The 26,778-nt window shown below is 37.6% G+C and overlaps 1 protein-coding gene across 7 annotated transcripts in view; it reads left to right on the forward strand.

Annotated features, from left to right (window-relative positions):
* NOX4 (NADPH oxidase 4) overlaps nt 1-26,778 on the forward strand; it is a 170,649-nt gene that overhangs the window by 53,962 nt on the left and 89,909 nt on the right. For 6 of the 7 annotated variants that reach the window (XM_045038630.1, XM_045038631.1, XM_045038628.1 and 3 more), the window contains 3 exons: nt 9,149-9,365; nt 11,697-11,861; nt 11,994-12,056. In XM_045038630.1, coding sequence (XP_044894565.1) covers nt 9,149-9,365; nt 11,697-11,861; nt 11,994-12,056 — 445 coding nt within the window. The remainder of the gene's footprint in view (nt 1-9,148; nt 9,366-11,696; nt 11,862-11,993; nt 12,057-26,778) is intronic. The other variant, XM_045038629.1, reaches the window with a different exon arrangement.

The raw sequence follows: 26,778 nt of genomic DNA on the forward strand, positions 1-26,778 counted from the left end.
ATGGAACTTTTTTTGTGTTGCTTTATAAATGTTTCTTAAAATGTACAACTTTGTTAAGGCATATAGTAAGTATAACTACAATAATTATAATAATAAATTATATCTATATAGTATTTTAACCTCCAAAATTATTCCACATAACTTGAAAATAGCAATGATTAAAGCTAGGATCTATACTAGAGCTAATAAAAATACAGTAGAAGAGATACTCTCACCAGTATTCTTTTTTTTTTTTTGATTAAGTTGGTCCAATTAGTTTATTTATTTATTTATTTATTTTTTAATATATGAAATTTATTGTCAAATTGGTTTCCCACCCAGTGCTCATCCCAAAAGGTGCCCTCCTCAATACCCATCACCCACCCTCCCCTCCCTCCCACCCCCATCAACCCTCAGTTTGTTCTCAGTTTTTAACAGTCTCTTATGCTTTGGCTCTCTCCCACTCTAACCTGTTTTTTTTTTTTTTTTTTCCTTCCCCTCCCCCATGGGTTCCTGTTAAGTTTCTCAGGATCCACATAAGAGTGAAACCATATGGTATCTGTCTTTCTCTGTATGGCTTATTTCACTTAGCATCACACTTTCCAGTTCCATCCACGTTGCTACAAAAGGCCATATTTCATTTTTTCTCATTGCCACGTAGTATTCCATTGTGTATATAAACCACAATTTCTTTATCCATTCATCAGTTGATGGACATTTAGGCTCTTTCCATAATTTGGCTATTGTTGAGAGTGCTGCTATGAACATTGGGGTACAAGTGCCCCTAGGCATCAGTACTCCTGTATCCCTTGGGTAAATTCCTAGCAGTGCTATTGCTGGGTCATAGTGTAGGTCTATTTTTAATTTTCTGAGGAACCTCCACACTGCTTTCCAGAGCGGCTGCACCGATTTGCATTCCCACCAACAGTGCAAGAGGGTTCCCGTTTCTCCACATCCTCGCCAGCATCGATAGTCTCCTGATTTGTTCATTTTGGCCACTCTGACTGGCATGAGGTGATACCTGAGTGTGGTTTTGATTTGTATTTCCCTGATAAGGAGTGACGTTGAGCATCTTTTCATGTGCCTGTTGGCCATCCGGATGTCTTCTTTAGAGAAGTGTCTACTCATGTTTTCTGCCCATTTCTTCACTGGGTTGTTTGTTTTTCGGGTGTGGAGTTTGGTGAGCTCTTTATAGATTTTGGATACTAGCCCTTTGTCCGATATGTCATTTGCAAATATCTTTTCCCATTCTGTTGGTTGCCTTTTAGTTTTGTTGGTTGTTTCCTTTGCTGTGCAGAAGCTTTTTATCTTCATAAGGTCCCAGTAATTCACTTTTGCTTTTAATTCCCTTGCCTTTGGGGATGTGTCAAGTAAGAGATTGCTACGGCTGAGGTCAGAGAGGTCTTTTCCTGCTTTCTCCTCTAAGGTTTTGATGGTTTCCTGTCTCACTTTCAGGTCCTTTATCCATTTTGAGTTTATTTTTGTGAATGGTGTGAGAAAGTGGTCTAGTTTCAACCTTCTGCATGTTGCTGTCCAGTTGTCCCAGCACCATTTGTTAAAGAGACTGTCTTTTTTCCATTGGATGTTCTTTCCTGCTTTGTCAAAGATGAGTTGGCCATACGTTTGTGGGTCTAGTTCTGGGGTTTCTATTCTATTCCATTGGTCTATGTGTCTGTTTTTGTGCCATCTCACCAGTATTCTTTTACACACCGTGGGTTTGTGGCTCTTCATCCAGTGAACAGGTGGTCCACATCTTTTTTTTTTTTTTTTTAATATTTATTTATTTTTGAGAGAGAGAGACAGAGTGTGAGCAGGGGAGGGCAGAGAGAGAGGGAGAAACAGAATCTGAAATAGGCTCCAGGCACAGGGCTCGAACTGACAAACCAAGAGATCATGACCTGAGCCAAAGTCAGACACTTAACCAACTGAGCCACCCAGGTGCCCTACATCTTTTAAAGTCTGTTACCAAGCCTCAGAATGGTGCCTGTCATTGCTACAATATAGATTAAGGAGAATGGGAATTGCACAGAGAAAAAAAAAAAAAGAACCTACAGATACACTCCTTGAAAATATCCAGGGGAGAGAGGAATTTCACATAACCACCAAAAATCCTAAAGTACAGAAAAGTATACACTGTGTAAATCCTTATGTAAAAGGGAGAATGTTGGGCTATAGCTGAAGTCGAAGTTGAATAGTAGAAAATTCCAGGGTTGTTTTCTGCCTACCCCATTATGTGTCTGTGAGTTCCAATATAAAAGAGAAAAGGCAACACGGCAGTGATATATCGTAGGTAAACTATGGTGTTTTTGAGGGTCAGAAGGTTTCTTACCCATTTTTATCAAGGGAATCCCTTTCACAAGCCATTACTCAGTTTGTGTTGGATTAAGGGGAATTATATTATTTGGCTTTTAGCTAGGAATTTGTTGTCCTTCTAAGCTCTTCCAAATTTCCTCAATTATCAAAGCACGCTCGGTAACAATAAAAAATAATCTGTGTATTTGTTTAAACGTAACTTGGATTCCCATTTTGGGACTCTCGTTTATATTTGTTGTTGTCTGGGTAATAAGTTCTTACACTGACTAGAATATCAATTCCTATGCCAGAGGAATTAACTTTTAGGTCTTAACTGTTTTGGTTGTTTTGTAGATTGGCAAATTTTTGTTGGGGATTTTTATGTAATTCTGTGGCTAAAAATTCTTTGGATCACAGAAGAAAAAAAATTCATCTCTTTGTTTTCTTTTACTTTTTGGCCTGTGAATTTTTCATCCAAGTATATAGGGTGAATAAAATTCCTGGAGAATGAAGTCTTTCTTATATGAGATTCAAATCTCCCTCATATAATATTTACATATTTCCCATATGTTAATAATATCATGTTCTATACAAATATGATCTTTAAGAAGCGTTTTTTTTCCCCACTTCTAAGTTCCTATTCGTAGGACTGTTTTTCATTTTTGTGTAAAAATGATTCCTCTATATTATCCAATCTGGACTAAGGTCTTATGATTTATTTACTTTTGCTGATATTTTATACTGGAAAAAAGTAGGGGTAAGTATTGAGGTCATGTGGTATTTTCTCCCATAAGGATGCCATGTGTATAGGTAGATATAGTATATACAGAGCATTTTCATGTACATAAATTCATTTGTGCTATAAGCTACTTTTGTTCATGAATTTTTAGTCTAAACTGAGTGTACTTCTCCCCCACTTAGAGGATAGAAATAGTGAGTTTTCAGACCAAATACTTTCTCACGTAATTTTAATCTCAGTTTTCCTCCTGGGACCTTATGCATAATAACAAGTGGTCCTGGCTGAGGTACAGGGTAAGAAAGTTGAGGGAAGGAGAAGGAACAAGGGCTACATTTAAGAAACATTTTAGTACATTCATGTTTTTCTGAAATGTGAAGTAATCCTTGTATTCCCACTGCCATTTTTGTAAAGCCTGAAACCAGAGAATATACTAAGATATGTTGGATACTTGCATATTTTTTTCTTCCCAAGAGATCAAAGTCCTTTCCTTTATATTGTGACTTAGACAGTAACGTGTGCTATCTCACTTTTTCAGCCAAGGGAAATGAGAAAAAAAAAAAAAAAGTAAAATGGCCTGTTTAGTAAAATGTCCTATTTCACTTCACACACTTAGGAAACATTCTGGTCTTGATCCTGTGTTCTTAGGCTCTAATGGTTAGTTTTGCCAGCTGCATAGTGTCTGTGGCTGGCAACTTCATTTGCAGGGCCCACTGCAAAATTAAACTGTGAGGCTCTTTGATAAAACATTACTAAGTATTTCAAGATGGTGACAACAGAGCATTGAACAAGCCACGGGACCTTTCTAAGAGAAGGTTCCTTGAGACTGCAAAAGTCACACACCTGTGATGCTGTCCCTGTGTTGCCTAGTCTCATGTCTTGGACAACACCATCAGCAAGAACAAGACAAAGTATGTGCTACAGTCAAGTTGCAGGATGCGAAAACACTCAGGCATCAGTTGCAAGTGCCCAGGAGAGAATGCAGAGGCAAGAACCTGGCTAGACCAGACCAAGTAGGGATGGGAATAAAAGCTCTGGTTTGATACATACTCAGGTGCTTGGGGTTTCCCTGATGTGTGCTGGAAGTGGAGGCAAGCACTCCACTTCTACATGCTGCTACTAAGTAGGTTGATAACTTGACTCTCATGATAATTTGTCTGCTTAGATAAGAATTGGCTTAGGGTAAGGACAGGGCTGAAATCTTGGGTCAAACTTAGCAGTACTCAAGGGTAAAGAGGGATGATGTAAGTTGCAGACTGATTTCATGCTATTTCTTGTATACATGGTTTACTTTATTTACTAAATATCATTTCCTAACATCTAGGCATCTTTTTTGAAGTTGGATTATGAGTTCCAATTCCCTTCTGTGTTTGTTAGAACCAGATGATGACTCAATCATGTGTTTCAACAACAACCAAAACAAAAAGTTGTTTGTACACTTCTGGTCATTCAGTAATTCATTCCATGAATAGATATTGAATGCTTGCTATAGATTGTATGCACTGTTCTAGTCACCAGCAATGCAGCTGAGGTACAGGACACATCCTTGACCTTAAGTAGTGTGCATTCTAGTGGATTCCACACAATCCAGTGAATTCCAGTGGGTTTTGAAATGATGAATTAGGGTGTATTTTCTTAAGCTCTTTTTTTTTTTTGTACTTGAAGCAGGGTAAAAAGAACAGTCTGAAACAGGTTGTTCTATTTTTTCTGTAAAGACAAGAAACATTTTATGTTATAGAATACTAGGAAAAAAGTAGGTTCCTCATGGGACAAGGATTTTTTTTTTCTCCACTGTAAAAAAGGTTTAAAATCATAAGCATAAAGGTTACGTAAGTGACACTGCATTTGTTAGACATTTTTAACGTGCAGTTAAAGTAGGAATGATTTTGTGTTTCTCCTTTCTGCAGTGTGGCATTTTGTAATATTTAATTTTTGCCATAAAATATTTTTATGATTTCTATGTGGTAACCTAGTGGGATTTATTCTGTGTATTGTATTATTTTCTGTGACTTTTTCATATAAAAAATGGTAGTATGTCTATAATGTCTCTTAAGGAAAAAAAGGACAAAAAGAAAGAAACCTATTTTTTGAAACTCTGTTGAGTTTTGAAAGCACATCTTGAAATCCTTATGAGTACAAAAATAATAGCATCCACAACCACGTATTTGATACACCATAAAATCCATGATTTCTCATGATAGAAGAACACTAGACATTCCAAAGATATTTCAAAATCTGTCCTTTGGAACATAATAAAACTAAAAAAAAATGAGTAATAAGTATTCCTATTCCTACACGGTCTGTGTGCTTCCTCCCCTTACCGCCTGCTCTGTCACTGCCTTAAGTTGGCAAGACTCTTTGTTTACCATTCATGGACATCTTTTTCCCTTCCCGGTTTTTCCTTTCAAATTATTTATCATTTAATATGAAAGACACAATAAAACATACAAGAATATTTTCTTTTTATTTTAACGTCTATGCACTTGTTATATTCAAACAAATTATGGGATTATTTGCTATTAAAATCAATTCACTAGAAATTCATTGAAGATTTACTGTCTGCCAGAAACTTGCTAGAGAGAGGACAGGGTTTGGCAGTGAGTATGGACATATGGGTGGATATGTAAATGCATAAGACATGATCCCCTCTACTAATCTGGGAGCAAACCATGTGCATTTGTTCATACTATCCCTCTTACTGGAATGCCATTCTCCTGTTGTTAAACCATTAACATCTTCACATTTTTCAGTTGCTTCCTTCATGAATCCCTTTCCAAATTTCATAATCAAAGTTCACCATCCCTATATACTCTCAAGCGTCACCCTACTAATCTCCAATATGTGCTCACTTTGCTTTTTTGTTGTTACTGCTTTCATGTCTGATCATAGCTACTCAATTTAAGTTAATTAAAATGAAATAATGTGACAAATTCAGGTCTTTGCCTGCACCAGTAAATTTTTGTTCAATATATACATTGGTCTTTAATTTCATAGGTCTTTGTTCATAGGAAGAATGGAAGGGTGAGAGGGTTGGCCTTGTACAGGGGAGGGAGCACGGCCTTTGTTTGGACTTGGCCACTGGCTGACAGTGTGGTCTTAGGCAGATAACAGCTCAAAATGTGTTCACTTATTCTAAGATGGGGCCACTGATCTTTACTACATAAATTTGTTATAAAAAAAATCGGCAGTGAGGCATGAAGAACCTGTCTGGTATGCCCAGCACTTACCCTGTAAATACGGAGTTTGGAATGTGCCAGTATCCTTCCATATGAACCCATCAGTATCTTTTACTACCTTATTTAGCCAAATCTAACCTGAGATTCTGTGCTTGTGGGTTTTTTTTTAATGAATGATGTTTTTTGTTATCATTGTCTCTCTATAGATCTTTTCTCTCTTATCCCTGACTATTTGTTAGCAACAATTACAAACCGAGACAAAGAAAACATTTTAATGGGGTTTTAAGACAGAGGTAACCTATGCCATTTAGCTTGAGTGTAGCTTAAAAGTAACATACAGCTTTCAAAGTAAAAAGGGATTTTAGCATATTACATAGCCCTTGAAATACCAGGAATGGCAGTGTTTTGTTTGACTGAGCTGGCCCAAAGATTTGTACTGCATAGTAATGTTTGTCATTCTAAGGACCTCAGCACATGGGTCTTGCCCACCTGAACACTGTTAAGACTTAGGAGGAGTAAATAATGTTCCTTTTCCTGGTGTGTTAAACAGCCCCATCCAATACACACACACACACACACACACACACACACACACACACACACACACACGATCTGACTTTATTTCCAGGCGTTTGTTCATTTTGAACCTTCTTCCTTGATGTCTACTTCTTTAATCAACTGATTTGCTTTATATGATATAGGTTTGTAGAAGGAAGGAGATGATGTTTCTGAATCCCATGCTTAGACTGCCATTTGGTTAATTTCTTACCCAAACAAAGCCTTAAGTTTCTCATCTGTGTAATGGGAAATCAAAACACTTATGCTGTATGATTATTTTGTTTTCAAGTTTAAGTGAGAAACAGATGTTTAAAAAATTCTTGACATACTTTCTTAATAAATATTAATCTTCCTCTTCCTTACCTTTTTCACAGGTATGTTATAAGGATCCAATGAATTAACATTCTGTATAGTGACAGGTGGAGAGTTTAGAATTTCAGTCAGAAATGGGTTCAGATATTGGCACTGCCCCTTACCAGCTATGTGACCCTGGGGTGTTATTTAATATCTATGAAAATAGTTTCTTAATTTGTAAATGGGAATAATAATTACTTGCAGTTGTTGCATATATATGTGAAATGTATATGAATTCCTATGTTTGGGGCCTGATGTCTACCAAACGTTACTAAGGTGTATTAAAATACTTTATTCCAGTTATTCGTGGTCTCAATTCCATTAAGCTTCTCCCAAGATGTCTTCTAACTAGATTTTATTTGTTTAGAGGTTCAGGGGCCAGATTTGACTCCTTACTGAACTTTGTAGAACCACCTAGAATAGTACCAAGTGCATTATGCCAATGTTTGTTCAATTTGAGGCTAGTAGAATAAATGTCTGAGATTTTTGACCTACCTACCTGATAACCACCACCCTTGGGATGGTCAGTAGGAGCAACAGGTTTGGGTAATGGCCGCTGAATAAAATTCATAGGTTTTCTAACTATAATGCCACAATGATTATTTTATATGACTAGAATTCTATGAAGGTTCTGTATTTGGTTCACATTTCTGTAATAATAATTAATTCTTCTGTACCTAGGCCATATCTACTGCATTACTTTAAAAGATGGGTGTGTGGCCTGCCATTGATGTTACATAATACATCTTGCTCCTTAATGATATACTATAACATATACTATATGCTCTTTAATGACTTCATTATGATTAGTTATAAGGAATAAAGTAATATAAAAAGAAGGGATAAAAGGAATGAACATGAGCAAAAGGAAAACGATCAGGTTGAGTAGATGTTGAATTCCATAAAAGACTGCCTTGGCCCTTTCTAACTTTCATATATTGGATCTATTTAGTCTTATTATTCGTGTTATAATTTTTGTTGTTCCAAAATATTATCTTTGTAAAATCACTTATAAAATCACTATAGCTGTGATGTTCTTAAAATATACATTTTTTAAATGTATTAAAGTTAATTATTTGGTAACTTGAAGAGTAATTTAAAAATATATTCTTGGCTAACCAGGAAAAATAATTTTGGACACCAAAATTTTAATGGCCTTAAAATAGAGATAAAACACACTGACAAATTTCCAGTGCTTTTCAAAATCTTAATTTTTTCCTTCAAGATTTGCTTATGCAGTAGTGATCTTTTTTGATGTTTTATATAATCTATCCATTGATGCACTATTCCCATGAAGTAGGTCTTGACTTTTTATTAAAATTTATTAAAAATTTATTTAAAAAAATTTTATTATGTTTTTATACAAACATAGAAAGTTGAATGGTTTGTCTTAGAATGTCAGAAAATATACAACAATCAGAATTGATTTTAGGGGTTAGGCCCTCCTTCCTGATTAATTATTTTGAGTCTTTTATATGGTCTTCTTTATGGAGAAATTTTGAAAAGTAAACATGGGTAGGGTCTAATTGCTGTATATTAATTTGCAGACCAAACGAGATGCCAACTTCTAGTTCTTGTTATTGTGTTTGTTTAATATTTCTCTGTAAATCACCAAGGCCTGATTTATCCAGTCTCAGCCAAATCAAATATGATCCCTACACTTTCCCATTTGTGTTTGAAGATATAGCAAAAGTACTCATTATTATAGTATTTATTGAAGTGAAAACTTGTATATGGTTGTACGAATGCCTAATAGAGTTGAAATAAAGGCTGTGAAATTCCAGAGTAGTTGGAAATATTGATGTATTCTTCCCAACCATGTATTTGTGGCCTTTGTTTAAGGGCTAAAAATCTTGGTTTAGTCCCATAGTAAAGAATTAATTAAAAGTTTTAGGATTTCTCAATTGCTCCTAAGTAAGATATATGAAAAGCACTTTCCAGATAAATGCTATGGAAAGTTAACAAGAAAAAGAGGCTATTTTCTCATACTATGTCCCCTGATTTCCATTTCATTTTCACCTTCTTTTTTTTTTTTTTTTAAATTTAATTTCAGAGGGCTGCTGAAGTATCAAACTAATTTAGATACCCACCCTCCTGGCTGCATCAATCTTAATGGAACCCACTACCAGAATATTCATTTACAAGATTATCTCTCAGAACATTTTCGTGAATCTTTTCCTGAAGGATTTGCAAAGCCAGATGAACTTACCCAAAAGAGATTTGTGAAGATTTGTATGGAAGAGCCCAGGTTCCAAGCTAATTTTCCACAGGTCAGATTGATTTTGTATCTTTGATTGTCTCTGCAAAGTCCATATTTCCATAATTGTTGACCAACATTACATTTAAACATGTTTTTGGAGGTATATAAAACAATTGTTCTTGTAGAAAAGAACATTCTAGGATGTTTCAACAGCAAGAGAGCACCTGTTTTTCCATTATAGGTAGCTGGTGTTCAAGGAGAAAGCCCTATGATATTATAGACTATGGAAAATTCCTGCTTAATTGACCATGTAATCTTTGCATACTGTGGCACTGGTGCTTGCCCTATCCGTTGAGAAAAATAGGCTGAATAATAAAAACAATAGTGAAAGAACTAACACTAATAGTAATTATTATTATGGTATAGAATAATGTTACGGTACGATATTTTGTATAATACTATAAATAATAAATTGTAAAGTCAATTTGTTGAATGCTTAGTATCATCTGTTATGTATTGTGCTAAAATGTACTGTATGCATAATTTCTTTTAATGTTCACAATAGCTCTTTGAAGCCATTACTATCATCCTTAATTTTCTGATGATAAAATTGTGGCTTAAATACATAAAATACCTTCAGCAAACTCTGCAACCTACTACATGACAGAAGTAGAGTAGAAAACCAGGTCTTTGACTAAAATGTTTACTCTTAGAAAATATTCTTACCCAAATACCCAGTGAGTAGTTCAGCAAGGGTCCTGATCTTCCCATGTGGCTATGGGAGCTGTCCACATGGGAATTAACACCCTGTACTCTTTGCCTATAGCAGGTGGAAGTATGGTACAGTATGTCAAATGTCTGTTTTCAGAAGAGAAAAAGGAGTCGAAAAGTAGAGTGAATTTGTAGATGACTTTGGAATAAGTATATTAGTCTTGTGTTTATTGTCAGTAACAATCCTCTAGATTTCTAATAGACTTTGCAGTTTTCAGAATTTTCCGGGCTTCACACAATGCTATATGTTAGGCAGGGCAGGTATTGTGACTCCCATTTTACTTACATGGCACTTGATGCTCAAAGGGTAAGTGACCATCTCAGAGTTGCCAGCCTGCTGCATTGCAGAGCTTGTCTTGTGATGTCTGCTACTCACACAGTAGCAAACAAAATACTGGGAAGAGGCATGATCTGTCTGCAAGGAAGGAGGAAGGTCTGAAATAGCTATGTAAGTAAGGTTTAAAAAAGTAACCATTAAAATAAGTTTGGATCAGAGGTCTCCAAGTGATGAGGGAAATAAAGTGTGCAGTTCTAAAGGAAGGGTTGATCACACAGGCTTCCGTACTTCTGAGAGCATGCAGCTAGTTATCCTGGGATCTGGGATATCTATACAGCACACATGTGAAATTGTCACACTGCCCAAATTCTATATGTTATCTTCTGTTCCTATTACTTTTATTATGTAAAAGTTGTAAGCAGCATGCGTAGTATGTCCTATATTTTAAAATCTATGCATAAACATATTTTGCATTGTATAAACGTGGAACAGATAGTAGCTGTACTTATCGTGAACATAGTATAATGTGTAAACTTGCCATATCACTAAGTTGTATACCTGAAACTAATGTAACATTGTGTGTCAACTACACTCAAATAAAAAATAAATAGATAAAAGTATTTAAAAAATACTCTAAATAAACTTACCTGACATTCTGAAGAATTCCAACTGCTCCTGCAAACTAAAACATTTTAATACCTTAAAAATAGAAAGAAAAATACATATATATCCAGGATTTTCTTTTTTTTTAACAGATATTGGAGTGGTACAATTTTTTCTGAAATCATCTTCAAATTGATTTGAGCACTTAATTTCCCTTCTCTCTTTAGATAAAATACTGTATATACATGCATTATGTGTTTATGGTATACATAGAGGAACATATGAAACAATGTATGCATACCTGGTAATATGGCACATCAGTTCCCCTTTTATTTTTCATTATTTATTTATTTTTAAAGTTTATTTATTTGAGAGAGAGAGAGAGTGGAAGAGGGGAAGAGAAAGGGAGAGAGAGAGGATACCAAGTAGGCTTTGCACTGTTAGCATGGAGCCCACTGTGGCACTTGAATTCACGAACTGTGAGATCATGACCTGAGCCGAAATCAAGAGTCAGATGTGTAACTGACCGAGTCACCCAGGTGCTCCTCCCTTTTTATCTCATACTTTAGTCTTGTGTGAATAAGTTGCAGTGAGCATCTTATTTTTCATTCATTTTTCTTTACATTTTATTATTCAAAATATAGATTAAAATTTCATTACTGTAATGTGTGACATAAACAATTGAGCAGGAGATAAGGATTCCTACAATACAAGTATTTCTTAAAGTATATTTAAAAAATTCTCCACTAGACTTGGCTTTGGATTTCTGGACCTTTGTGCCTGTATTGTGCTGAAAGACTTTACAGGTGTATCCGGAGCAATAAGCCAGTCACCATCATCTCGGTCATACGTCATCCCTCAGATGTCATGGAAATCCGAATGGTCAAAGAAAATTTTAAAGCGAGACCTGGCCAGGTGAGTCAGTGTTTAGTAACTTTTAAATTCCCTTTATCTTGATATAAGTTTTGAAAATCAGCATTCATGCCATCATTGGAATGCTTGAACTTCTCTTTTGGTCACTTAGAAACTATGTTTGTTGTTTTTTAGTATATTATTCTACATTGTCCCAGTGTGTCTGCGTTAGAAAACCATCCATTTACCCTCACAATGGTAAGAAACTTGTTTTTGATTTTAAGAATTTTTTTAGAGTGAAATGTGTATTTCTTTTGTGTGTGTATATTCCACGTCATTCTAAAAATCATGCAAGGCTATCACAATATCCTACATGTCTAACTAAGCCTTTTTTTTTATCCAAAAAAATATCTGTTCAGAAACTTTGTAGCTATTTATTATTTTCTGAGAGTTTACAATCCAGGAAGCAATACATTTAAATGTATTAAAGCTTATTGATTCAAAATACAGAAAATTTCCTGGCTATTTACATTTTTCCCATTATGAACTGTGTATCCAAATATAATATGTATGGTTTTCTTTAGAGAGGTTGAATTTAATGATAAAGAGGGTACTCTGAGTTGAGTGGAAGCCTAAGAAAATCCAAGCAGTGTTTAGAAAAGAAAAAGTCCAGTGTAATTGGAGCCCAGGCTGTGTGTTGGGAGGGAAAGGAAAACCAAGTTAGAGAAATAAAATGGAATAAATAATGGGTAGGGGGAAGATCTGGCTAAGTAATGACTTCATCAGATATTTTTAGCCTGTCAGCACATTGTTTAACATTCTTTTCTGCATTATAAATATAACATGAGTCTATTATCAAAAAGTAAACAATTCACAAATAGATGAGATAAAATGGGAACTTTTCCTCATTCCCCCCACTTTTCAATCCTTTCTTCCAGAATCTGGCATATATTCTTACAGACATTTTCCTGTAGAGTTAGGCATATATAGATGTTTGATATCTGTTTGCTAGATCATTTGTTTTATAATTTGCTCTTTTCACTCAGCAATATAACATGGCTGGAGAGCCTGGGTGGCTCAGTTTGTTAAGTGTACAAGTATTGATTTCAGATCAGGTCATGATCTTACAGTTTATGGGATCTAGCCCCCCACTGGGCTCTGTGCTGACAGTGCAGAGCCTTCTTGGGATTCTCTCTCTCTCTCTCTCTCTCTCTCCCCCCCTCCCTCTCTCTCTCTTTCTCAAAATAAATAAACACAACAAAAGAAAACACAATATATCATGGACAGCTTTCCATGTTACTATATTTGTGTATGTCGCATTGTTTTTAATGACTGCATAATATTTCACAGTAGGAAAGTACTGTAATTAATTTAGTATTTCCAATTGATGATGGAAATTGAGATTTTTTTTTCAATTTCTAGCAAAAGTAACTAAGAACAGGACCCACATGTTTAAATATATGCTTAAGATATGCAAATAAAATTGAACAGATGTGGGGGGGTGGGCAGCAAAATCACTGGTGCCTAAGTGCTGGGATGCAGGGGTAGGGTTGTACTGGGAATGGCAACCACTTTCAAATTTGATGTGTTATTTAAAAAAACTTTTTTTTTAAATTTTTTTAATGTTCATTTATTTTGGAGAAAGAGACAGAGCCCGACAGAGCAGGGGAGGGGCAGAGAGAGAGGGAGATACAGAATTGGAAGCAGGCTCCAGGCTCCAAGCTGACAGCACAGAGCCCGACATGGGGCTCGAACTCATGAACTGTGAGATCGTGACCTGAGCCAAAGTCAGATGCCCAACCGACTGAGCCACCCAGGGGCCCCTTAAAAATTTTTTTAGGGGCGCCTGGGTGGCGCAGTCTGTTAAGCATCCGACCTCAGCCAGGTCACGATCTCGCGGTCCGTGAGTTCGAGCCCCGCGTCAGGCTCTGGGCTGATGGCTCAGAGCCTGGAGCCTGTTTCTGGTTCTGTGTCTCCCTCTCTCTCTGCCTCCTCCCCCATTCATGCTCTGTCTCTCTCTGTCCCAAAAATAAATAAACGTTGAAAAAAAAATTTAAAAAAAAAAAAAAATTTTTTTTAATGTATATTTAATTTGAGAGAGAGAGAGAGAGAGAGAGAGAGAGAGCGAGAGAGCAGAGGAGGGGCAGAGAGAAAGAGAGAATCCCAAGCAGGCTTCCTACTGTCAGTGCAGAGCCCCATATGGGATTCAGACTCACTAGCCATGAGATCATGATCTAAGCTGAAATCAAGAGTCTGACGCTTAACTGACTGAACCACCTAGGCACCCCTCAAATTTGATGTGTTATGTTGAAAACTTGGAAACCTTGGCCAAGTTATTCATTTTTCTGTGCATTTATTCCACCAGAGTAATATTGCCATATAAACACATTGTCTATTCCTAGGTATGTTGTGTGTTTAAATGATCTTCTACAAGTAAAGTATGTAGAACAAAGCCTGGAACATGGAAAGTGTCAGGTACATGTAAACGTATGCTAGCAATTATTATGATTTGTATTTTCATTGTGAGTTTGTCCCTTGAGAACATATCCTTGTAAAGACAGCTAGGCCAGAAAAATCTATATTTAAAGGATAAAGGAAGCAGAAAGGAAGTGTCAAATGGTTAGAGAAAACACAGACATTTGCTCAATAGTATTTAATTGCTTCAAATTTCTCATTCTGTTTGTACATAGCAAACTTATTTATTAATGATTAAGGAAAGGTAGCTTGGGATCTAGTCCAGTGATTGACAATATCCCGTTTTATCAAGAAAGATGGGAATGCTGGCCTACTTTGTGGCAGACATTAATTTACAGTTGTTTATTCAGTCTGGTGACACCCTTTCATCTGGTGCCATGTGGGCAGCTGGATAGAGTGAGAAGGGAAATATGTTGTTTTGAAGACCAGTGCAAACTTAGTTGTCCTCATGGGATTCAAAACCAGGACCACAGAGTCTAGGACCCAGCTGTTACCGGGAGCCATGGAGCCACATCATGGCCTTCACTCCTTTAGGATATGTATACCCTACAATGGGGTTAAATATTGCCCTTGTTCCATGAGACAGTAGGATGCTTGGCTAGTAAATGTGATGAAAAGACCTTCCTGTATGATGGTTTGGCTGAATCATGAAGCCATTTTCACACAATTGCATCCACCACACCATGTTTAGTTCTGGTAGTTGTATGATGCATTTCCATGTCTTTGATTTCATACATCCCATAAACATGAAATTGGTAACACTAATGAGAAAGGGAAGAATGGAAAAGGGAGAAAGTGCACACATATGTTTGTCTCTATGTAAGTAGTTTAAAAAGTTTGGTCTACTCTTGGGGTCATACAAAATTTACTTCCGAAGTTAATCTTGTATTTGACTCTATTTTTTCCCAGGTTTATAGATGTGTAATTGAAAAATGAGAAATTGTGTATATTTAAGGTTTACAACATGAGGCTTTATTTTGAAAATAGTTTCTTCACCATAGCATTAAATAGAGAATATGGAAGGAGAAAGGAAGATGGTTGCTGAATGTTAAATACAGAGAAGAGGGGTTTTTTACTTTTTTACAAAAATATTTCCCAACATACATAAAAGTAGAGAGAGTGGTATAATCGACCTCCATGTTCTCATCATCCAGCTTCAATAAAAACAGAAAAGATAGTTTACATTGTATCACTGAAAATGTTTATGCTCTCTCAAAACAGAAAAGCCAAGAATTTTTCTCCTATGCTACATGCCTAGTAGAAGCTTCTAGATCTACTCTCTTTTGGTTGTCCTAGGACCATTTCACAGGGCAAAAGGAGAAATTTAAAAGAGTGGCATGTAGGACATAAGGGCTTTTGGCAAGTGCCTCCAGTGGCCTCATCTGTTTCCCAAACAGGTGATGGGGAAAAAACTGTGATAGCCGTGGAGCTGGCTGCGGGCACAGGTAGTGATAGGAAAAATCTGTTATAAGATGGCCGACAGAACTGATAGGGAAATTCCGGTCCCACCCGAAGACTCCCCTCCAGGTTCTTCTGCCTACCCCGCTTGCCACGTGTGCCAAGTTACTACTAATGTGGAATGCGGAAGTAACAGACGGTAAATGGTTCCTTCTGCTTATGCTCTGGGCTCAGACCTCTGGAGAGTGATCTCTGAGCCTGCAGGTGTGAAATAAACCTCCTGCCTTCCAAGATCTCCGAGTGCCAGAGTGCCACTTGGTTCTTCCTCCGGGTAATCCAGACCAGGTTCTGTAACAGTAGGAGGGAAGGAAGAGGGGGCCAGGCGAAAGACAGAAGAACTGAAAGTAGGACAGAGAGTTGAGAAAAGGATTATATGTGATGTGAAAGGGTAGTGGGTATTCACACAAAGAACATGAAGTTGATGATTCAACCCCAGCTCTGTTGCTTATGAGTTCTGTGCCGGGAGTGTATCTCTGATGGGGGTCAGTACTTGGTAACTATACTATTATTTTTTTTTCATAATCTCAAAATGTTTCCTTTTAATTTGGATTATTGCCTTCACTTTTGCAATTATGGTATATTGCTTTTTCTTTTTGTTGTTGTTGTTGAGGAGCAGGGATAGGACATCAACATGTGGTTTTTCAATCTGAAAATGAGAAATTTGGGGGATATGACAGTAGTCTCAGCATTTGAAAATCTGTCATGTAGATGAAGAATTAGATGTTTTTCCTCTGGGATCCTAAGGTGTACAAATAGCTAAAAAGTTTTAGAGAAATAAATTTTGATTCAATATGATAAAAACATTTCTAACAGTGAGACACCAGTCCAGAACCTTAGAAAGCTGTCTCCCCAGGATGTTTAGAAGGATGTTTGTGCTAGATCAGGACTTTTCAACCTCAGCATTATTGACATTTTGGGTTAGATAATTCTTTGATGTGGCATGTTGTCCTGCACATTATAAGATGTTTACCAACATCCTTAGCCTCTGCCAACTAGAATGTACTTATGGCAAAGGTGCTTGGAGGAGATACACTAAAGGCAAAGGGAAACAATCCATGGAAAACATCTGGTCAGAAACAAGTCCTTTTTCACCTCCCATCCCCCACTCCCTGGGCTCACAGTGGAAAAATTCCTTGTTCCTAATTTCTGTGCTTATCTGACAAATCCTATCAGTATTTTTTAGGTTTGACTAGCAACCCATACATTGAAATAGGTCTTTGTTTTGCAAGTTTAGGTTTTGTATTCAAAATGTTCTTATTTTAAGTATATATATATATATTTGTATCTCTATCTCATAGTTTAAATTGTAACAATGGTTGGCTTCCAAAAAAAATTAAGGCAAAGGAAATTCTTTTCATCGGACCATCTGTGTATCGTGTACTTGTGTAGGCTTAGGAAATGGTTTGTAGCCTTCCCAGATTTCGGGGGGTTACTGGCGGACTCAACTCCTACTATCCCCCAAGGGAGTTTCTATTTTCATAAGAGGGAAAAGAGGCAAATCTTGCTGCTGCCTAGAAATGAATTTGAGTAAAACAAACATTTCTAAGCTAAATTTTATGTCATGCCATTATGTTAATTTATTGTCTTTTCCTGCCATTTCTTTGTTTTTGTCCAATTACTTCTACTTGGCACTACATGTAAAATGCATGCTTCTCAAACATTTTCACTGGGTATTTCCCTTAAGGGTTCCTTTAAAATAAAGCAAAACAAAGCAATTTCCCACTTGCTGATTCCCACTAAAAAGTATGTAAATTAAGGTTAATAGTCCCTACTAATTAAGTGCCTCAAAGTTCTTTCATAAGCTTTGAAAATATATTTTATTTATTTTTAATTTTTTTTTGATGTTTATTTTTTGGGGGGGGGGTGTGAGTGAGTGGGGGAGGGACAAAGTGGGAAACACAGAATGTGAAGCAGGCTCCAGGCTCTGAGCTGTCAGCACAGAGCCCGATGAAGGGGCTCGAACCCATGAACTGCGAGTTCATGATCTGAGCTGAAGTTGAACACTTAACCGACTGAGCCACCAGGCTCCCTGAAAATAGTATATTTTTAATTTTTATTATATTCCTATGAAACATGTATTGTTCATCTTGTATGATGTAGAAAATAATGTGCCTTGGATTAAATAACATATCCAAAGTCATACAGCTCTTTTGTGGCACAGGTGAGATTCAAACACAGACCTGCCTGGCAGAAAATCATGTTGCCAGCTAAGCTATTCTATACTCTCTCCTGACTCATCATCCATTGATGTTCAGGGCATTCATAGTTCTGAGACTCCTATTGCTTTTGGAAATCCTTGTTGCTGGAGAAAAGAGAACTGCCATTAAGAGAGAAATTTACTGAAACTATAAAAATGTTAGATAAATATGCAATTGAAAGTTTTGGATTGTGCATACTACTAAGTTCTTCTGTGTAGTGCAGAGTTGAAGTTCAGATTCCCCTACTAGAAAAGAATCTAATGCCTATTTTCCTATACAGTGCCAATGCACAGAAAAATAAAAACTATAAAATATACAACTATAAATTCAATAGTTTGACTTTTATCTCATTTTTTAAAAATGAAGATAAAACTTTTAAAACTGAAAATACAAAAACTGAGTACAAAAGATAATGTACAGAAGCACTATGTTACGTTTCACAATTTCAAAGTAAAACTAAATTTTGAGTACTGATTTAATTAGGCATGCAGAGGTTGGAGTTTTCATTCTTTAAAGTGCTTCAGCATTTCTTACACTTGACATTGACTTTCTTACACAAGGAACGTGTGTTAATCTGGTGGTTGTTCCCAGGAATTCGTGATTATTTTCTTCGAATGCACCTGCATTCTCTCCAGCAGAACCACCAGGCATGTGTTTGCTGACAAGATTGATGGCAATCAGAGGCCATCCTGTAGTGTTAGACCATGGAGTTTGGAATCATACAGCTTGGATTGGAGGCCTAGATTCCCCCACTTGGTCCTATGACTACTGACATAGTTTGGTTCACTTCTTTATTAAATGTGGCTAGGTTTCGAAGGCTCTCGAGGGAAGATGGCAGCGTAGGAGGACACTGGGCTCACCTACTCCTACTGATCACTTAGATTCCACCCACATCTGCCTAAATAACCCAGAAAACTGCCAGAAGAATAGCAGAATGGACTCTCTGGAACCAAGTGTAGACAAGAGGCCCACGGAAGAGGGTAGGCAGGGCGGAGAGGTGGTGCGTGCTACACGGACTGGCAGGAGGGAGCTGGGGTGGTGGAGGGGCAGCCTGCCGGGCAAGGTAGAGCCCCCAAAGTCTGGCTTGCAAAAGCGGAGGGGCCGGACTCTATGAGTTCTGACAGCCAGTGGGACCTAACATCTGGAATGTTAAAAGTCAACAGCTCTGCTCTCAGAGAGCGGGGAGGGCGAGAGGACACCAGGAAGGAGAGTTGCTGAGCCCCGGAAGACAGAGCTTAGTTCGGTGGGGAACAAAGGCGCTGGGAAGCGCCATCTCCCTCTCCCATCCGCAGCCGAAATTCCAAAGGGAACCAGCTCCTGTCACCGAACTTGCTTGCACCTTGCAAACACCCAATGCTGTGCTTCTGTGGATCCATCCCTCTGAAGGGTCTGCCTCCCTCCTGGTGCTGCAGGGCCCCTCCCGCAGGGGACCACTGACAGCAAAGCAAGCTAAGCCTGCCCCTCCTGCCCCTGTGCACCTTGTGGATCCACCCCGGCTAATATGCCAGATCCCATCAGAGCAGCACCACAAGCCCGGCAGTGTGCAAGTAGCCCAGACAGGGCCACACCACTCCACAGTGAGTCCTGCCTCTGGGAGAGGGGAAGATAAGGTACCCACCAGTCTGATTGTGGCCCCAGAGGTGGGCTGGGGGCAGACATTGGGTCTGACTGCAGCCTTGCCCATGAACACAGGTTTCTCCAGACAGCACAGGGGAAGTGCCCTGCAGTTTGGAGCTACCGCAGGGTCTACCCAAAGGGACAAAACAGAAGAATTCTCCTCAAAAGAAACTCCAGGAAGCAGCAACAGCTAATGAATTGATCAAAAAACGATTTAAGCAATAATGGATCAAGAATTTAGAATAATAGTCACAAAATTAATCGCTGGGCTTGAAAAAAGCATAGAGGACAGCAGAGAATCTATTGCTACAGAGATCAAGGGACTAAGAAATAGTCATGAGGAGTTAAAAAATGCTATATATGAGGTGCAAAATAAAATGGAGGCGGCCACAGCTCAGATTGAAGAGGCAGAGGAGAGAATAGGTGAATTAGAAGATAAAATTATGGAAAAAGAGGAAGGTAAGAAAAAGAGAGTTAAAAAAATCCAGGGGTATGAAGGGAGAATTAGAGAACTAAGTGATGCAATCAAATGGAACAATATCTATATCATAGGAATTCCAGAAGAGGAAGAGAGAGAGAAAGGGGCTGAAGGTGTACTTGAACAAATCATAGCTGAGAACTTCCCTTATCTGGGGAAGGAAAAAGGCATTGAAATCCAAGAGGCATAGAGAACTTCCTTCAGACATAACTTGAATGGATCTTCTGCAAGACATGTCATAGTGAAACTGGCAAAATACAACGATAAAGAGAAAATTCTGAAAGCAGCTGGGGATAAACAGGCTCTAACTTACAAAGGGAGACCGATAAGACTAGTGATGGATTCATCTACTGAAACTTGGCAGTCTAGAAAGGAATGGCAGGAAATCTTCAGTGTGATGAACAGAAAAAAAGTATGCAGCCAAGAATCCTTTATCCAGCAAGTCTGTCATTAAGAATAGAAGGAGAGATAAAGGTCTTCCCAAAAAAACAAAAACTGAAGGAATTCATCACCACTAAACCAGCCCTACAAGAGATCCTGAGGGGGATTCTGTGAGTGAAATGTTGCAACGACCACAAAGTACCAGAGACATCACTACAAGCATGAAACCTACAGACATCACAATGACTCTAAACCCATATCTTTCTATAATAATACTGAAGGTAAATGCACTAAATCTTCCAACCAAAAGACATAGGGTATCAGAATGGATAAAAAAGCAAGACTCATCTATTTGCTGTCTACAAAAGACTCATTTTAGACCTGAGGACACCTTCAGTTGAAAAGTGAGGGGATAGAGAACTATCATGCTACTGGAAGTCAAAAGAAAGCCGGAGTAGCCATACTTATATCAGACAAACTAGACTTTAAATTAAAGGCTATAACAAGAGATGAAGAAAGGCATTATATAATAATTACAGGGTCTATCCATCAGGAAGAGCTAACAATTATAAATGTCTATGCACCGAATACAGAAGCCCTGAAATACATAAAACAATGAATCACAAACATCAGCAACCTTATTGATAAGAATGTGGTAATTTCAGGGGACTTTAATATCCCACTTAAAACAATGGATAGATCATCTAGACACAGAATCAGTAAAGAAACAAGGGCCCTGAATGATATATTGGATTAGATGGACTTGACAGATGTATTTAGAACTCTGCATACCAAAGCAACAGAATATACTTTCTTCTTGAGTGTGCATGGAACATTCTCCAAGATAAATCACATACTGGGTCACAAAACAGCCCTTCATAAGTATAAAGAATTGAGATCATACCATGTACACTTTCAGACCACAATGCTATGAAACTTGAAATCAACCACAGGAAAAAGTCTGGAAAACCTCCAAAAGCATGGAGGTTAAAGAACACCTTACTAAAAAATGAATGGGTCAACCAGGCAGTTAGAGAAGAAATTAAACAATATATGGAAAGAAATGAAAATGGAAAGACAACAATCCAAATGCTTTGGGATGCAGTGAAGGCAGTCCTGAGAGGAAAATACATTGTAATCCAGGCCTGTCTCAAGAAACAAGAAAAATCCCAAATAAAAAATCTAACAGCACAGCTAAAGGAACTAGAAGCATAACAGCAAAGACACCTCAATCCCAGCAGAAGAGAAATAATAAAGATCAGAGCAGAAATAAACAATATAGAATCTAAAAAACTGTAGAGTAGATCAATGAAACCAAGAATTGGTTTTTTGAAAAAATAAACAAAATTGATAAACCGGTAGCCAGGCTTCTCAAAAAGAAAAGGGAGATGACCCAAATAGATAAAATCATGAATGAAAATAGAATTATTACCACCAATCCCTCAGAAATACAAGCAATTATCAGGGAATACTATGAAAACTTATATGCCAACAAACTGGACAACCTGGAAGAAATGGACAAATTCCTAAGCACCCACACACTCCCAAAACTCAAACAGGGAGAACTAGAAAGCTTGAACAGACCCATAACCAGTGAAGAAATTGAATCAGTTATCAAAAATCGCCCAACAAATAAGAGTCCAGGACCAGATGGCTTCCCTGGGGAATTCTACCAGACATTTAAAGCAGAGATAATGCCTATCCTTCTCAAGCTGTTCCAAAAAATTGAAAGGGAAGGAAAACTTCCAGACTCATTCTATGAAGTCAGCATTACTTTGACTTCTAAACCAGACAGAGACCCAGCAAAAAAAGAGAACTACAGGCCAATATCCCTGATGAATATGGATGCAAAAATTCTCAATAAGATACTAGCAAGTCAAATTCAACAACATATAAAAAGAATTATTCACCATGATCAAGTGGGATTCATTCCTGGGCTGCAGGGCTGGTTCAACATTTGCAAATCAATCAGTGTGATACATCACATTAATAAAACAAAAGTAAAGAACCATATGATCCTGTCAATTGACGCAGAAAAAGCATTTGACAAAATTCAGCATCCTTTCTTAATAAAAACCCTTGAGAAAGTCGGGATAGAAGGAACATACTTAAACATCATAAAAGCCATTTATGAAAATCCCACAGCTAATATCATCCTCAATGGGGAAAAACTGAGAACTTTCCCCCTGAGATCAGGAACATGACAAGGATGTCCACTCTCACCGCTGTTGTTTAACATAGTGTTGGAAGTTCTAGCATCAGCAAACAGACAACAAAAGGAAATCAAAGACATCAAAACTGGCAAAGATGAAGTCAAGCTTTCACTTTTTGCAGATGACATGATATTGTACATGGGAAACTCTATAGACTCCACCAGAAGTCTGCTAGAACTGATACATGAATTTGGCAGTGTCGCAGAATACAAAATCAATGTACAGAAATCAGTTGCATTCTTATACACGGATAATGAAGCAACAGGAAGACAAAGAAACTGATCCCATTCACAATTGCACCAAGAAGCATAAAATACCTAGGAATAAATCTAACCAAAGATGTAAAAGATCTGTATGCTGAAAACTATAGAAAGCTTATGAAGGAGATTGAAGAAAATATAAAGAAATTCAAAAACATTCCATGCTCATGGATTGGAAGAATAAATCTTGTTAAAATGTCACTACAACCCAAAGCTATCTACACATTTAGTGCAATCCCAATCAAAATTGCACCAGCATTCTTCTCGAAGCTAGAACAAGCAATCCTAAAATTTGTATGGAACCACAAAAGACCCCGAATAGCCAAAGTAATTTTGAAGAAGACCAAAGTGGGAGGCATCACAATCCCAGACTTTAGCCTCTACTACAAAGCTGTAATCATCAAGACAGCATGGTATTGGCACAAAAACAGACACATAGACCAATGGAATAGAATAGAGACTCCAGAATTGGATCCACAAAAGTATGGCCAACTAATCTTTGACAAAGCAGGAAAGAATATCCAATGGAAAAAAGACAGTCTCTTTAGCAGATGGTGCTGGGAGAACTGGACAGCAACATGCAGAAGAATGAAACTAGACCACTGTCTTACACCATCACAAAAATAAACTCAAAATGGATAAAGAACCTGAATGTGAGACAGGAAACCATCAGAACCCTAGAGGAGAAAGCAGGCAAAAACCTCTCTGACCTTAGCCGCAGCAATTTCTTACTTGACACCTTTTCAAAGGCAAGGGAAAATGAACTAAAAATGCAAAAATAAAAGCACAAATGAACTATTGGGACCTCATGAAGATAAAAAGCTTCTGCACTGCAAAGGAAACAAACAAAACTAAAAGGCAACCAACGGAATGGGAAAAGATATTTGCAAATGACATATAGGACAAAGGGCTAGTATCCAAAATCTATAAAGAACTCACCAAACTCCACACCCGAAAAAAAAACAATCCAGTGAAGAAATGGGCAGAAAACATGAATAGACCCTTCTCTAAAGAAGACATCCAGATGGCCAACAGGCACATGAAAAGATGCTCAACATCACTCCTCATCAGGGAAATATAAATCAAAACCACACTCAGATACCATCTCATGCCAGTCAGAGTGGCTAAAATGAACAAATCAGGAGACTATAGATGCTGGCGAGGATGTGAAGAAATGGGAACCCTCTTGCATTGTTGGTGGGAATGCAAACTGGTACAGTCGCTCTGGAAAACAGTGTGGAGGTTCCTCAAAAAATTAGAAATAGATCTACCCTATGACTCAGCAATAGCACTGCCAGGAATTTACCCAAGGGATACAGGAGTGCTGATGCATAGGGGCACTTGTACCCCAATGTTTATAGCAGCACATTCAACAATAGTCAAATTATGGAAAGAGCCTAAATGTCCATCAACTGATGAATGGATAAAGAAATTGTGGTTTATAGACACAATGGAATATTACGTGGCAATGAGAAAGAATGAAATATGGCCTTTCGTAGCAACGTGGATGGAACTGGAGATTGTTATGCTAAGTGATGTAAGCCATACAGAGAAAGACAGATACCATATGTTTTCGCTCTTATGTGGATCCTGAGAAACTTAATAGAAGACCATGGGGGAGGGGAAGGGGAAGGGGAAAAAAAAAGTTAGAGAGGGAGGGAGACAAACCATAAGAGACTCTTAAGAACTGAGAATAAATTGAGGGTTGATGGGGGGTGGGAGGGAGGGTGATGGGTATTGAGTAGGGTACCTGTTGGGATAAGCGCTGGGTGTTGTATGGAAACCAATTTGACAATAAATTTCATATTAAAAAAATGTGGCTAATACTAGTAACTTCTCTAATGCAGTTACTCTGAATCTTAATTACAAAGATATCATCAAGTGCTAAGCCTGGTACTTGGTATACAGTAAGTTCTCAGTAAGTTAGAAGCTGTTATGGTTGTAATTTCAGAGAATGACTGGAGAGCCACGATGCGATTAAATGGAATGGAATTGTTTGTTTCGTTTTGTTTGCCTCATTCTGCAGCATGCAGTGACTAAGTTCTGGCCCCAGATTGGTTTAGAAACAGTCATTTGGAGCAATGGAAATTTTGCCTCCTGTGGTTTACTAGCCTGTAGGATAAATGTTTTAAGTTGAGTTTCCTGGGAAACAGACTGAGAAGTAGAGATTTTCCTGAGGGAGGTTTGTGGAGAGCGCACTCAGGACAGCACCTGAGAACACAAGACAGGAGTTGAAATGCTGGGTAAAGGCTCAACGGAGGCCTCAGCAGTTCTGACAGCCACTACACATAAATGGTAGTTCAGGTTGTCCTGTATTGAGGTCAGGAAGCTACATCTTTGTACTCTGTAATTGGCCAGTCACTAGAAGTGAGATATCTCCAGGAAAAGACACTTAGAGATGGGCATGCAAGCTTCCTTCTGTGGCTAGCAGTTCCTGGGGAGGGGTCTCAGGAATGAGCTCTACAGGAAACATTTTCAGCAGTGGGGAGGTTGAGGAATTCGTGTTTTGAACCTGAAAATTGGGAAATGGGGGGAGGAAGAAGATGTGAGCAGTGCACCACCATTTCCACTACAAATGACATTTAAATGTATGTATTTAAATTATATATTTACATTCACTTACGTATTTATAAATACATTAAAAAGTATATGAAATACATATTTTGTGAAAAAATCTTACTTTTTTAAAACTTGAAATTATATATGAGACACATAAAAAATCTTAGTTTATCAAAATTCATTGAACTTAAAAATATTGTAGTCCAAGGAGGATTAAGAGGTACAAACTTCCAACTATAAAATGAATCAGGGGCGCCTGCGTGGTTCAGTTGGTTAAGCGTCTGACTCGACTTTGGTTCAGGTCATGATCTCATGGTTCGTGGGTTCAAGCCCCACATCAGGCCGTCTGTTGGCAGCGTGGAGCCTGCTTGGGAGTCTTTCTCTGCCCTTCCCCCACTTGTGCTTGCTCTGTGCCCTTTCTCAAAATAAATAAATAAACTTTAAAAAAAAAATAAAGTCACAGGAATAAAAACAGCATAAGGAGTATTGTCAATAAGATTGTAATAACTTTGTATGGTGATGGGTGGTGGCTACTCTTGCTATGGTGAGCATTTTATAAAGTACATAATTGTTGAATTAGTGTTGTACACCTGAAACTAATATATCATATGTCAACTATACATCAATTAAAAAACAGTTTGTAGTCCAAGCACCAGATTTATTTGTTTGCTTATTGTTGGGGAGAGGGGATATCTAAAGCATAGATTCTTTAAGTGATCAAAGCAAGTAACACCATTGATGACAAAGTTAGATCCAGAATTCATGTTTTCAGGTTCTTCTCCCTCTTTGGGCCTTCATTGGCTTAAAGTCCAGGTAGAGTTTTACATGTTGTTCTTCAACCGTGTAATGGATCTTTAACAGTGTTTTCCTGTCATGCTCTATAATTGCCAAAGTTTGGATTTTCTACCCGAATGAATCTATTCTATTCTGGTTTTTTCTTTATTCTATTCTTTAATCTATTCTTTTAAAGTATGCTTTCACCTAATTTATATATGTGAATCGGAGATGATTTTAAGAAGACCAAGCTGGGGCGCTTGGGTGGCTCAGTTGGTTGGGCATAAGGCACTCAATTCAGGTCTTGATCTTAGGGTTGTTGAGTTCAAGCCCTGCATTGAGCTCCATGTTGGGCATGGAGCCTACTTAGAAAATGAATGAATGAATGAATATCAAAACTTAAAGTATGAAAACTACTGCTTACAATGAAATAATAGCATCTCTTAATATTTAACTGAGATAGACATTAATTATGTTCAATAATATTTTTCATGGGTTCTCAACTAAAGAAATAATGCAGAATCTGCTTTTTTATGGAATTGACGTTTGCATGAATACCTCTATATC

This window comes from Felis catus, chromosome D1 (genome assembly GCF_018350175.1).
Source record: "Felis catus isolate Fca126 chromosome D1, F.catus_Fca126_mat1.0, whole genome shotgun sequence".
In the NCBI taxonomy this organism is placed as follows: Eukaryota; Metazoa; Chordata; class Mammalia; order Carnivora; family Felidae; genus Felis; species Felis catus.